Consider the following 13772-nt stretch of genomic DNA (forward strand, 5'->3'; position numbering starts at 1 on the left):
CAAACCCCAATTTGGTTCCTGCTCCATGCAGGCTGTGTGATCACTGGCAAATAATAAGCATCCTTTTTCATCATTAATCAATAGGGCAGGTTGTTCTCTGTGTAAAGTGTTTAACACTTTAGCTGGGAAAAAGAAAACACTTGCAAAAGGTTAGCAACTACTACTGATCAAATCTCTAAACTCTGAATTCTCAGACGGCCACGTCAAACACACCTGAATCCGCAGAGCTGCGGCAAGAAGACTCACGTCCCCTTCCTCAATGAGGCCAGTAAAATGTACCCCAGGAGAACCACACCCAGCATTCCCTGCAAAAGAAACACTTTGAGCATATAGTCATTCACAATCGCTCCTTGTAAAAAGCCAGCACCCTGGGTAATGGTCTGATTTTCAACCAAGCAAGTTGGGCTAGCAGGGCACAGCTGCAGGCCAGTCACTCAGCCGCAGCGCTGGGGCTCTGGACTGGGGCTGCTTCCGACTGCACATCAAAGAAACGTGCAGCTCAACTGTGTACCTGGGATAAATGGATTCAATGACACATTTTATTTAATACATTTAACAAAGCACACTGTGTTTTGGAAACTCACAACTCACATTGAACCAGACAGAAGCATTTAGGTACACACACAGTACCTTGTCAGACAACCCTAAATGTCATATCATGATTTTTGAAATATGGTATATTTAAGATGTAAACAGGAGCTCAAGACATTTCATAGGGAACATGTGAAACATTTAACAGGTAGGTGGCCTGGTCTGCACATTTCAGAGTTAGACCTGGATTAAAATCAGGCCTCTTCCTCATGCTAGCAGTTGTGACTTCGAGCTCATTAATTAACGTACGTAAGATCAACCTTCTAGGATTCTGTAAAAATGAAATGAAATAGTATCTAAAGTGCTTGACTTATAGTGTGTATTAAAACTCCTAGAGCAAATATACTGGTTAGAAAAAAGTGACAGAGGGGGCGGCACCTGTGGCTCAAAGGAGTAGGGTGCCAGCCCCATATGATGGAGGTGGTGGTTTCAAACCCAGCTCTGGCCAAAAACTGCCAAAAAAAAAAAAAAAAAAAAAAAACCAAAACAAAACCAAGAAGAAAGTGACAGAGATGAATATCTCACAGCATAACGTGTTAGAAGCACTTCCTAACCAAAGATTTTTATTTTTTTATGCAGTAGGGCTTGATTTTACTGGATCAAGTGTTTATAGTCTTCAGTGGACAGTATGTAGAAAATAGAAGTGATTTCATTTCTAGACAAAAAGCAGAAGCAGGAGGACAAGCACACAGCAGAAGGCCGGCCAGTGTGTTTGGTGACAGATCAGGCTTTCCTGGATAATTTTTAAAAATCTCTGTCACAGAAGCAATACAACCGATTTCCTATCAAAATGAAGAAATTACACCTCAGGATATTGATTTTGAGAATTACCTTATTTTCCAAACAGAAAGATGTGGATTAGAATTCGACTTTCCCTTCCTGTATTTAGCTCTTACAAAACGTATAAGAAAGAAACACACCAGCAAAATGCTTTAGCCTACGTCCTCCCCCGGAGAAAAGAAATATTTCTAAATAGTAACTTTTTTGAATTAAGAAACTCTTTTCTTCTCTTTTGGACAACTCTACTCCTAAATTATTCACTTTGCTGCCAATCCTTTGCAAGAAAGAGCACAAAACCCTTCAGAGTATGTGTTTTGTGATGTTCTATTGTCAAATGAGTTCAGGGTGTTGGAGAATCGTATCCCTCAGGTATTGTTTAAAGATTACTAACACTTCAGTTTTATAAATTATATTTAGGCAAAAGCCAAGAGTCGAGGGGATGAGAAAGATTTATTTTGCTTTAACCACCAGAGATCTGATCTCTAGAACTTATCCAACTACTACAGCAAAGGAAGATGCTTTGCTCATTCTTCGTTCCAGATTAATAGACAAATAAGAAAAAGCTACATTTGAGGAGCTGGTAACAATATAGCCGCATGTTCCTGGAATACACTCACAAATTCCCCTGTGAATGAAGACTACCTCACCTCCACAGTTACCAGGTAAAGAATTCCTCCGATAATGTCAGTCACTTTCACAACAGAATTTAGCAGAAGAGAGAATTTCCTACTTTGAAAAGCTGTATCACAATATGCCCATCCCTGTCACAAACACTTTCAACAAGCATAATAAGCTTTGCGATGAACAAAGCAGATTCTTTCACGGTTGCAAGCTCCAGAAGGCAGGGAGCATATAGCACACTGCTCTCTCCTTTTAACTAAAACACCATTTAAAGTCATTAAAAAGGTAACGACAAATGAAAAGAAATCCTAATGGTAAAATATGTACCACGAATGGAACAGAAATCTTCAGAAATTCATGGAATAGAGAAGCAAGTAGGAGCAGACTGATGACAAAACCAGAGGGGAGGATTCTATAACCCTGCACACTAATAGACGCCGGAGGCCGAGGAAAACTTTTTCTCCTTGTAAACCCTGGGTAAGCCCCAAACTCACAGTCAAAAAGTATAAAAAGCAGAAATGGACAAAGTGGCACTCCTCGAGACACTAAAAGATGTCCAGAGAGAAAGTTGACTTTGTTTATGAATGGTGTTACCTCCTAGTTCTTTTCTTTTTTCTGAGACAGAGTCTCGCTATATCGCCCTTGGAGCTGGGACTATGCTGAGCCTATTGCTTTTCATTCCATAGTGACGTTTGCAAACTTTAGTCTACTAGGCATAAGAATCAGGAGGCTGGTTTGGCGCCTGTAGTATAGTGGTTACGGTGCCAGCCACATGCACTGAGGCTGGCAGGTTTGCTCCCAGCCCAGCTACACACAATGACAATTGCAACAAAAAATAGCTGGGGGTGTTGTGGTGGGCACCTGTAGTCCCAACTACCTGGGAGGCTGAGGCAAGAGAATTGCTTAAGCCCAAGAGTTTTGAGGTTGCTGTGAGCTGTGACACCATAGCACTCTACCAAGGGCAACATAGTGAGACCCTGTCTCAAAAAAAAAAAAAAAAAAAGCAACAAAGATTTTTAAAACGTAACACTCGCATCCTATTTATTTTGACATATATATATGTGAACGTATATTCCAAACTTTTCGAAGAATCTTCCAGGACCAATATTCTCTTTTTGAAGAAACAGTCATCAGATCTTCAGTAATGCTTTTATTGTAATAGTATTTTCATTTTTATGGAAAAATGTAAAGTAGTTATCTCAAGGTGATGAGAGCACAAGTTACTTTATTTTTTTCTGTACACTATTCTATATTTTGCAGATTTTCTACCATAAGCTTTTGCAGTAAGAATCAATACAGTCTCACAATTGAATTAAAAGTTCTAAATCCAGGGAATTTGAAGCAATTTAGACTGGTAACTCAAGGAATAGGAATACATTCTTTTTTTAAGACTGTCTCAAGCTATTGCCCTAGGTAGTGCCATGGCATCATGGCTCACAGCAACCTCCAACTAGTGGGCTCACGCAATCCTCTTGCTTCAGTTTCTCTATTTTTTAGTAGAGACAGGGCCTCGCTTTTGGTCAGGCTGGTCTGGAACATGTGAGTTCAAGCAATCCACCCGCCTCAGCCTCCCAGAGTGCTAGGATTACGGGTGTAAGCCACTGCACCCAGCCAGGAATACATTCTTAATAAACTCCATGGTTAAAAAGAATTGAGAAAGGAAACGTTATTTCTCTCCCTTGCCTGTGTAAAGACGGAATTGTGCCTAGAGGTTGTCTAATCTGGGCCTAGGAGACTTCTGGGGTTCAGAATCCAACAGGGGCTCTGTCCCAAACCTGGAAGGGCCCTTTCCCTTCCCACAGTGCTCTCCCATAACTCGTGATTCCTCCAGGGACAAGTCAATGAATCACTTTATGAGACAGCCTTTCATTTATAATCTTTCTTATAACCCAGCTTTATCCAATGAGAAGATTTAAGGCCAAAATGTTATCATGCTTTCCCTGGAAATCAGAACAGCCCTTTTCCTGACATGAGCTGTTCTGAGACCACCCTGGCAACTTTGCCAGAAGGATCAGTGAAGTGGGAGGGGCCAAGGCGAATTTCAGTCTTCCTGTCATCTCTGCTCTATGGAAACTTCTCAGCTTTTACACAGCCTGGCCAAGAGCCCCTTCTTATCGCAAAAGTGCTCTAGGAACCCGTAGACTGAACTTTCAAATGTTTTTTCCCCTTGAGGAAAACATTTCTTTTACTCTAAAAAATTGATGTAAGGTTTTACAATCAGGAAGAGCTAAAAATTAGAAACTCACATAGATACGACCTTTTTTAAAGATAAAAAAAAAATCTCGGGTGACTGGCTTATAAGTTAAATATATTAACTATGTAGGATAAAAAGTAAAAGCAACAAATGAAACTGGTATGAGTCATTTAGCATAATTCTCGTGACAGTGCATTCCTAGTTAAAGTCATTTAAATCCCACTGCAAATGACAGTGTATCATTAATTTTTATAAGAATACAATGCAAGAGATGTTTAAAGGGATATGAATAAAATACAGTAGAACCTCTGTACGTTGACCAGCATATGGAAGTGGTCAACATAAGGAAAACTAGCCAGATGTTGTGGTGGGTACCTGTAGTTCCAGCCGCTTGGGAGACTGAAGAAGGAGGATTGCTTGAGACCAAGAAGATTAAAATAGGGCTACATATTCTAAATTACTTAGTTGTTTAAAAAAAGTAAAAAGCCAGGCTGGGCCCAGTGGGGGCTCAGGCCTCAGCGCTTTGGGAGGCTGAGAGAGGACTGCGTGAGTCCAGGCCCGTGAGGTTGCAGTGAGGTATGATGCCGTGAGAGTGCCGCCGCACTCTAGCCTAGGTAACAGGGCAAGACCCCGTCTCAAAATAAATAAATCAATTAATTAAAATTTTTTTTCAAAGTAAAAAACCAAATATTTTGCATTGAGAACTTATTACTACTTGAAATGGAAAACTGATAGTACATCAAGGATGGAGCCAGAATATGAAAAAAAATAAAAATAAAAGAACAGGTAAGAGACATAAAGGATTTTATGTAGTTCAGAAGTGATAAGCAAATATCCCTATTTTATTCCAAATACATCAGGACAGTGATTATATTACCTGCGTGTCTGACTGCTCTACAGCTGCCTTCCGACATTTTCAGAAGTTTTTAGACTTCTTCCTTCCCTGGGCTTGATTTTTCAAACATAAACTTGTACTCGCTAAGGTGAAGTCTGAACTTCGTTATTCTGTGTGTTAGTTGAGGGAGGGGGTGCAGGGAACAGACCTACGTGTATGCACAGTCCCAAAGGGGCACTGCCCCTGAGCTCCCACTCAGTCATTCCTCCCAGAAACGGGGCTCCCATTTTACCTACAAGGAAATTGAGGGTCAGAGAGCTTGTGATTTGCTCTCACAGCCAAAGTGCAATGCAATCAAAAGCTTACAAAAATCCAACTGTCTTTTCCTCCTTAGGTTAATCCTGATTTTAACGTCCATGCTCTTTCTACTGTATTAGCCATAAGAGGGAAGGCCCATGGTCCCGGGGGATCCTCCACTTCCTCAGCACAGGCTGGGACTCTACACGAAATAGAATTACGTTTACTTAAAATGATGCCATAAACTACTTCTGACCACAAAGTTGTGTTTTGATGGTATTCTCTGGGCCCAGGCTTCTCCCTGGTCTCTTCTGAATAATTCTGCTCTTTAGCAGGGTATTACGAGATCATGGCATGTTTTTTTCATGTGAAATAGGGACTCTCTCTTTTTTCTTTTTTTGTAGAGACAGAGTCTCACTTTATTGCCCTCAGTAGAATGCAGTGGCATCACATAGGTCACAGCAACTTCCAACTCCTGGGCGTAGGTGATTCTCTTGCCTCAGCCTCCCGAGTAGCTGGGACTACAGGTGCCCACCACAACGCCTGGCTACTTTTTTTGTTGCAGTTTGGCCAGGGCTGGGTTTGAACCCGCCAGCCTTGGTATATGGGGCTGGCACCCTACTCACTGAGCCACAGGTGCCGCCCGAAATAGGGTCTCTTTTTAAATAATAAAAAAGTAGTTTTTTATAGCTAGAAAATAGAACATTAATAATTCCCAGTTTTGAGTCTAAACATGTGACTCACATACTAACTGAGTGAACAGACCCAGCGAGTTAGGTATAACTGTTTTCTGAGCTCTGCTTCTGGGATATCAGCCATCGGGAAAATCTCTCCCAGGATTAGGTACTCAATAAAAAGCCTCCACAGAATTACCTCATCATAAATCACCTTATCCCATCTACTTTTTCAGGGTGGAGGGGAAGGGACCCTGTACCACTAAGGTGAAAATGAAAATTTAGTTATAAAACTCTTCATTCACCTCACCATAAGCTTATTAAAAATTCTTCTTCTGATATTAAGTAAAAACATTTTTCTTTCTTTTTTTTTAGAGACAGAATCTCATTTTGTCGCTCTCAGTAGAGTGCTGTGACGTTATAGCTCACAGCAACCTCCAGCTCTTGGGCTTAGGCAGTTCTCTTGCCTCAGCCTCCTGAGTAGCAGGGACTACAGGCGTCCACCACAATGCTCGGCTATTTTTTTGTTGCAGTTTGGCTGGGGCCTGGTTCGAACCCACCACCCTTGGTATATGGGGCCGGTGCTCCACCCCACTGAGCCACAGGTGCCGACCAGCACTTTTCTTTTTAATAATGTTTCACAAGTCTATTTCTTTGTTTAAAGTGGCAAGCTTATGAAGAAAAGAGGGGGGAAAAGTTTATCCAGTTTACTCACAGATTAAATTTTTCCTAATCTAAGTTGAGAAAACTGTAACTTTTGACTCTTTAGAAATGTAACACTGTTATGGACAGTACCACCTGGGAGACGCTCATTTGTGCCATCTATAGAGACAGCGTCCCTCATCTTCGTCCCCACAGCTGCCCTGCCAGCCCCATTTTTAAATGGGAGGAAGTTCAAAGAAACGTCTTGAAATGTGCAACAAATTGAAAACCACGAGCAGAGCACAATGCCAAGGTGACGTTTATTCATCATTCAGCACCCACTATTCACTGAGCCCTCACTAGGTGGCAGGCATGGTCCTACGCACTGGGCATTCAAAGCTCAGCACAAAAACTGTGACAGCTTGGGCAGCACCTGTGGCTCAGTGAGTAAGGAGCAGGCCCCATATACTGAGGGTGGTGGGTTCAAACCTAGCCCTGGCCGAAGTGCAACAACAACAACAAAAAATAGCCAGGTGCTGTGGTGGGCACCTGTAGTCCCAGCTATTCGGGAGGCTGAGGCAAGAAAATTGCCTAAGTCCAAGAGTTGGAGGTTGCTGTGAGCTGTGACACTACAGCACTCTACCAAGGGCGACAAAATAAGACTCTGTCTCTAGAAAAAAAAAACAAAAAAACTGTGACAACTGGACCTGCTACATGTAAAATAATCTAAATGAATCAGCATACTTATGGAATCGGTTCAAAATATACAAACAGTTCTCGAATTACCATGTTCTCCACGAATTGTATTTTGACTTTACAATAGTGCAAAAGCTACACACATTCAGAAGAAACTGTACTTTGAATTTCGATCTTTTCCTGGGAGCAGCAGTGATACTCAAGACATTGGCAGCAGCAACAGTGAAGCCAGTCAACCACGTAATTAACAGTAAACCACCAATACTCTGCAGAGTACTGAGTCGCCAGCTTTTGCTGGATGTCTGTTTTAGCATCCCATCAAGTCTATCGAACGCCCATTTCTGGTTTAAGATATTTTTGATTTAGTTCACCAGGGTGTAGCCCATTTTAAGTCAAGGACCAATTGTATGTTTTGATCTTTTTTCCTCATCCAAGAGAATTGTTACATTGGGATCTAATGTTTTGGGGAACGCCTTTTTCAAAAAAAATAAGTGTTATAAGAGCCTTATTAAAGGCCAGGCACAGTGGCGCATGCCTATAATCCCAGCACTCTGGGAGGCCAAGGCCGGTAGATTGCTTGAGCTTAGGAGTTCGAGACCAGCCTGAGCAAGAACTAGACCCCATCTCTACTACAAATAGAAAAAGTAATGGCCCAGCACGGTGGCTCATGCCTGTAATCCTAGCACTCTGGGAGGCTGAGGCAGGTGGATTGCCTGAGCTCAGAGGTGTGAGACCAGAGGGAGACCTTGTCCCTAAAACTAGCCAGGCATTGTGGTGGGCACCTGTAGTCCCAGCTCCTCTGGAGGCTGAGGCAAGAGAATAGCTTGAGCCCAAGACTTTGAGGTTGCAGTGAGCTACAGTGACACCATGGCACTCTCAGTTGTCGCTGTCATATAATGACAAAGTAGACTCTCCTATCTTCAGGCAGGACTGTGCCAAAATTGTCCTAAATATGAACTTTTTAACAAAAAATGGCAAGTCAATATTGCACCCAAACAGCATTCATTTAACAGAAACAAATTTCAGAATTAACTTTCTTAATCTAACTGGGATTTTGAATACAGGACAAATCTGCCTTGTTCACCATCAGAAGGTTAGGCATTGGGGGTCTTTGGGGATTAAAAGCAGTTATATGCAGAAACTACACATATTTTACATAGCATATTTCTTTCAGTTGTTGGAAAGAGCCATTAACCCCACAATCACACTGTACCTTTAATTGCTTCATTGAACTGTGTGATTCTGGGTTTTGTTTAGGGGGACAATGTCTCACCCTATCACTCAAGCTGAAGTGCAATAGTGTGAGCTTAGCTCCCTGCAGCCCTGAACTCCTGGCTGCAAGTGATCTTCCTGCCTCAATCATCTGAGCACGTGAGACTTCAAGTGTGTGTGACCATTCCTGGCATGTGACTCGCCCCTCACAAATGTTAAGAGATTTACCTGACAGGAAGTCATGAGAGCAATTGAGAACAGTAGTTCCTGGTTGTATCCAGGTAACAGGAACCTCTTCAGGCTTTGGGGAGCCTATGACCACAATGTCAGCCTCACGAAGCTAAAAGAGAAAAGGGAAAACCAAACACATTTTAATCGAAAGCAGAAATACATGACGAACTGCTAAGGTCAAAGTATTTCGACCTAAGACAAAAGTCACAGATCCAGGGTTTACTTCCAAACTGCTAGTATGGATGGGAGGGTCTTGGTCTATCATCCAGGCTGGAGTGCAGCAGCAGCATCAGAGCTCACTGCAACCTCCAACTCCTGGGTTCAAGTGATCCTCCTGCCTTAGCCTCCTGAGTAGCTGAGCCTACAGGTGTGCACTGCTACAGCCAGCTAAGTTTTCTATTTTCTGTAGAGTTGGGGTCTTGCTCTTGCTCAGGCTCATCTTGAACTCCTGAGCTAAAGCGATCCTCCTGCCTCAGGTTCCTAAATTACTAGGATTATAGGTGTGAGCCACCTGGCCTACTAATTCCATTCAAGTACATTTTAGTACAAACAACATGATTGTCACATACTGGAGAGAAAAGAAAATGGGATTTTAAACATTTCTTCAGTGAAGTCACTTCAGCATTATAATATATTATAATGGAGTATTATAATTTGTGTTACTGTATGAGTATTACAATTTGTGTTTTCACCATTAATTGCAATATCAAAAAAAAGAGAGGCAGGAGGATGGCTGGAGCCCAGGAGTTTGAGGCTGTGGTGAGCTTTGAGAATTTCACCATGCTCTAGCCTGGGTGATAGAACAGAACCTTATCTCCAAAAGAAACAAAAAATGGATAGGGCAAAAAAAACTATACTGATAGCAGCAATAAACTGAAAGAAGACCAAGGTGTCAGTGGGGTGATGTGGGGGGGGGGGGTGATGGCTTATGAACAAAACAGGCCAGATCAAGGGTGGTTCCAAGTCTCTTAATGAGCACAGGCTGAGCACGGTGGCACGGTGGCTCATGCCTATAATCCTAACACTCTGGGAGGCTGAGGCAGGTGGATCGCCTGACTTCAGGAGTTTGAGGCCAGGCAGAACAAGAGTGAGACTCCGTCTCTATTAAAAACTGAAAAATTAGCTGGATTTTAACTGAAAAATTAGCTAGTGTGGTGATGGGCATCGATAGTCCCAGTTACTCGGGAGGCTGAGGCAGGAGGATCTCTTGAACCCAGGAGTTTGAGGTCTCTTAGCCTGGGCAACAAAGTGAGACTCACAGTCAAGAAGAAAAAAAGAGAGAGAGAGAGATCCATGCTGAAATTTCCCAAATAACCATTCTTCTGTGCTCAAGGGCCATGACAGTGCTGCCGGCACGAGGAAGGCTGCAGCCAACATCACCGGCGATCAGTCGGGTAATGCCGCAAATGAGCACTGCAGATAAATCAGGAAAGCAGCCAGACTTCTGGACGGTGTTACATGTGGGGGAATAACAGTGTTTAAGTGGAAAAAGGATTTTGAACATTCATATAAAAAAGTATTTCGTCATTCACATACACTACTGTCGAAGAATGAAGCACAGTCCACCCCAGGAAAAATGCAAACTTTTAAGGCACGCTGCAGATCAGCAGATAAAAGATGCCATTTGGCGTGAGCTTCATGCCCAAGAGCAGCAAAGCCAGAAAGTGTTAAAATATCTGCTAAAAGGACATTAATAGAAATAAGAATGAAACGTTCGTTTTGGAAAAAGCCAAGGATCACAGGTTCACACGAGTCCCCTAAGAACACTCGGTTTCCCACACGAGGTGTCTTTGATAAAACCTGTTCTTTTCATTGCCTATAAATCTCAGAAATCTCATTTCTGCCCCTCAGCTCTGCACCTCCACACACTCGAAAGTGGGCTGTGTTAATAAGCAACCGGGGGACAGTTAATCCCACTGAGAAAAGACAAAAATCTCCTCCCTTACCAATGATCACATCATACATGTTAATTCTTTCTGGAAAGGAAAAGCGCTAGATGCTTAAATCAATAAATAACCGACTGAGGATGAGGGAAGATTTTAATGAGCTAAAATGCAAGGGGAATCATCATCTCCCTTGCTGTGCCTGCTCTCCGTCTCCCAGATGGGAAAGACCCTGGCCAAAGCTTGGCTCGAAACTCTACCTCATAACAAAATATTGCTTTCTCTGCTGAGACCCGAGTCAAAGAGTTTAAAGAGAACCACCCAGTCCCCAGGCAGCGGACCAAATGTTAAAACAATAACAAGACACAGAGACGCAGACATTTTATTTGCATCATGGAGGCGCGGTAGCGTAGATAACAGCAAACAATTTTTCTCTAAGTTAGAGATTTGTGAACCGCGCAGGGGGCAGGCATCAGAAAAACTAAGAGATGGGGAAATGAAGGACAGAGGAGATTCAGAAAGTTATTATGGACTATCCTGATTTCATATTTGGCAAACAAATACATTAAAAAATTCTAACTATAGAAAGCAAACCCTCCCCTCTTGGCTAGAACACAGTATTTATCTTCTGCTATCAATGTGCTATAGAAGAATTCATTACGAGGACCCCACGTATGAGATCTTTATATACTTTCAAGGCAGAAATACATGAAAATAGAGAGACTGAAAGATATTTATTTATTTATTTAGAGACAGAGTCTCCCTTTGTCATCCGTGGTAGAGTGCCATGGCATCACAGCTCACAGCAACCTCAAACTCTCAGGCTCAAGCAATTCTCTTGTCTCAGCCTCCTGAGTAGCTGGGACTACAGGCGCCTGCCACAATGCCTGACTATTTCTGCAGATGAGGTCTGGCTCTTGCTCAGGCTGGTCTTGAACCTGTGAGCTCAACAATCCACCTGCCTCAGCCTCCCAGAGTGTTAGGACTATAGGCGTGAGCCACTTTGCCCCCAGCCGAAAGACATTTTTTAAAGAATTGTGATTGGTATCACCGGAGACCTATGAAACATGTTTTTATTTGCTCCAAATGTTACCAAGACAGTTCAGAAAACCAGATTTAACACAATGAATGTTATTTTTTTAAAAAATTAACAACGATGCTTTTTCCAGCAAACATGTGCATCCATAATTATAATAACTAGGCTGGGTGAGGTGGCTCACCCTAGTGTAGTCCCAGCACTTTGGGAAGCCAAGGAGGGTGATTGCAGGAGTTCAAGACCAGCCCTAAAAACATAGTGTGACCCTTTCCCTACAAAAAAATAGAAAAATCAGCCAGGTGTAGTGGTGTGCACCTGTAGTCCCAGCTACTCATGAGGCTGAGGCAGGAAGCTGGCTTGAGCCTAGGAGTTTGAGGCTACAGTGAGCTATGACAATGTTACTGCACTCCAGCCTGGGAGACTTTGCCTCAATAAAATAAATGACAAAAACACGCACATAGGCTTGGCGCCTGTAGCTCAGCAGCTAGGATGCCAGGCACATACACTGGAGTTGGCAGGTTCGAACCCAGCCTGGGTCGGCCAAACAACAATGACAACTACAACCAAAAAAAAAAAAAGCCAGGCTTTGTGGCGAGTGCCTGTAGTCCCAGCTACTTGGGAGGCTGAGGCAAGAGAATCGCTTAAACCCAAGAGTTGAGGTTGTTGTGAGCTGTGATGCCAAAGCACTCTACTGAGGGCAACATAGTGAGACTCTACCTTAAAACAACAACAAAAAAAATCAAGCAAATAAAAAACCCCGCAATAACTAAAGAGATGAAGAGAGATCCAGGGTTCTTTAGTGAATATACTCATTCACACGACACCTGTCCAGTGCTACTTAGGGCAGACCCTGGGGTAGCTGAGGATATAAAATCAAAATCCAGCCCCCGCCCAGGAGATTTGCAGCTGAGACCTTTCGCAGGTGGAGGGGCACAGGGCAGGCCACTGAGAAAGAGAAAACACTACACGTTCCATTTCTACTTATTTTCCTCACACGAGTAGAAAGGAAGCTTTGCTAGTATTGAGTAGCTGGGTAGACACTGGCATTCGTGATCAGTCCCTGTGTGCTAGTCAGTTACACCCACAGAACTGAGAGAGGTCCCCAAGCAAGTGAGGGGCTCTACCACCCCCGGGAGGTCCCCCCACTTGACCTGCACTTCCAGTGAACTGGGACGCACTGTGGTTTACGAGAGCGGTTAAGTGGCTTTATATGTCACACTGTGCTCCAGAGCAGATCCGTGCTTTGCAGTGAGACAGGGAGTGTCTGTGAAAATCCTACGTAGCATCAAGTCTCCCCGACTATCTCATGGCAAACTCTTAAGGAGTTAGATGTTGTTTTTGCTTTTATGAGATGGCAAAATTTCTGAATGTACACACCTTTTCTTTTCTTTATTTTTAGAGATAGGGTCTCTCTGTCACCCCAGCTAGAGTGTAGCAGCGTAATCATAGCTAATCATCCTAATCATAGGATGAGGTTCTATAGCCTCATCTGTAGCCACTATACCTGGCTACATTTTTTATTCTTATTTTTTGTAGGGGGGCAGGCATCTTGCTATGTTGTCCAGACCGGTTTCAAACTCTTGGCCACAAGAGATCCTCCTGCCTCAAAGGGCTGGAATTATAGGCATGAGCCACTGCACCCAGCTGAAGTAAACCTTTTCTTGATAACAGACAAAAGCGGCTGTCAGATTGGGGTACGGTGCACCCGCTGCCATCTTGCAGTCGCTGTCTTTTAGGAAGAATCCTCTGGATGCTGGATTGAAAATGGGCTAAAAGGCTAGGAGGAGAAGCATTACACTGAGCATGACCCTGGAGCATGACACTGAGCATGACCCTGACACTGACCATGACCCTGGAGCATGACACTGAGCATGAGCCTGAAGCATGACACTAAGCATGACCCTGACACTGAGCATGACCCTGGAGCATGACACTAAGCATGACCCTGACACTGAGCATGACCCTGAAGCATGACACTGACAGTGAGCATGACCCTGAAGCATGACACTGAGCATGACCCTGGAGCATGACACTGACAGTGAGCATGACCCTGGAGCATGACACTAAGCATGACCCTAAC

The 13772-nt window shown here is 43.2% G+C and overlaps 1 protein-coding gene across 1 annotated transcript in view; it reads right to left on the minus strand.

Annotated features, from left to right (window-relative positions):
• The window catches only part of MTHFD1L (methylenetetrahydrofolate dehydrogenase (NADP+ dependent) 1 like), a 197224-nt gene that overhangs the window by 151697 nt on the left and 31755 nt on the right, over positions 1–13772 (minus strand). The window contains exons 8-9 of the mRNA XM_003797876.3: positions 8771–8882; positions 214–305 (exon numbers count right to left, since the gene is read on the minus strand). Coding sequence (XP_003797924.1) covers positions 214–305; positions 8771–8882 — 204 coding nt within the window. The remainder of the gene's footprint in view (positions 1–213; positions 306–8770; positions 8883–13772) is intronic.

This window comes from Otolemur garnettii, unplaced genomic scaffold (assembly GCF_000181295.1).
Source record: "Otolemur garnettii isolate 467f Iridium unplaced genomic scaffold, OtoGar3 scaffold00126, whole genome shotgun sequence".
NCBI classification, from domain to species: Eukaryota; Metazoa; Chordata; class Mammalia; order Primates; family Galagidae; genus Otolemur; species Otolemur garnettii.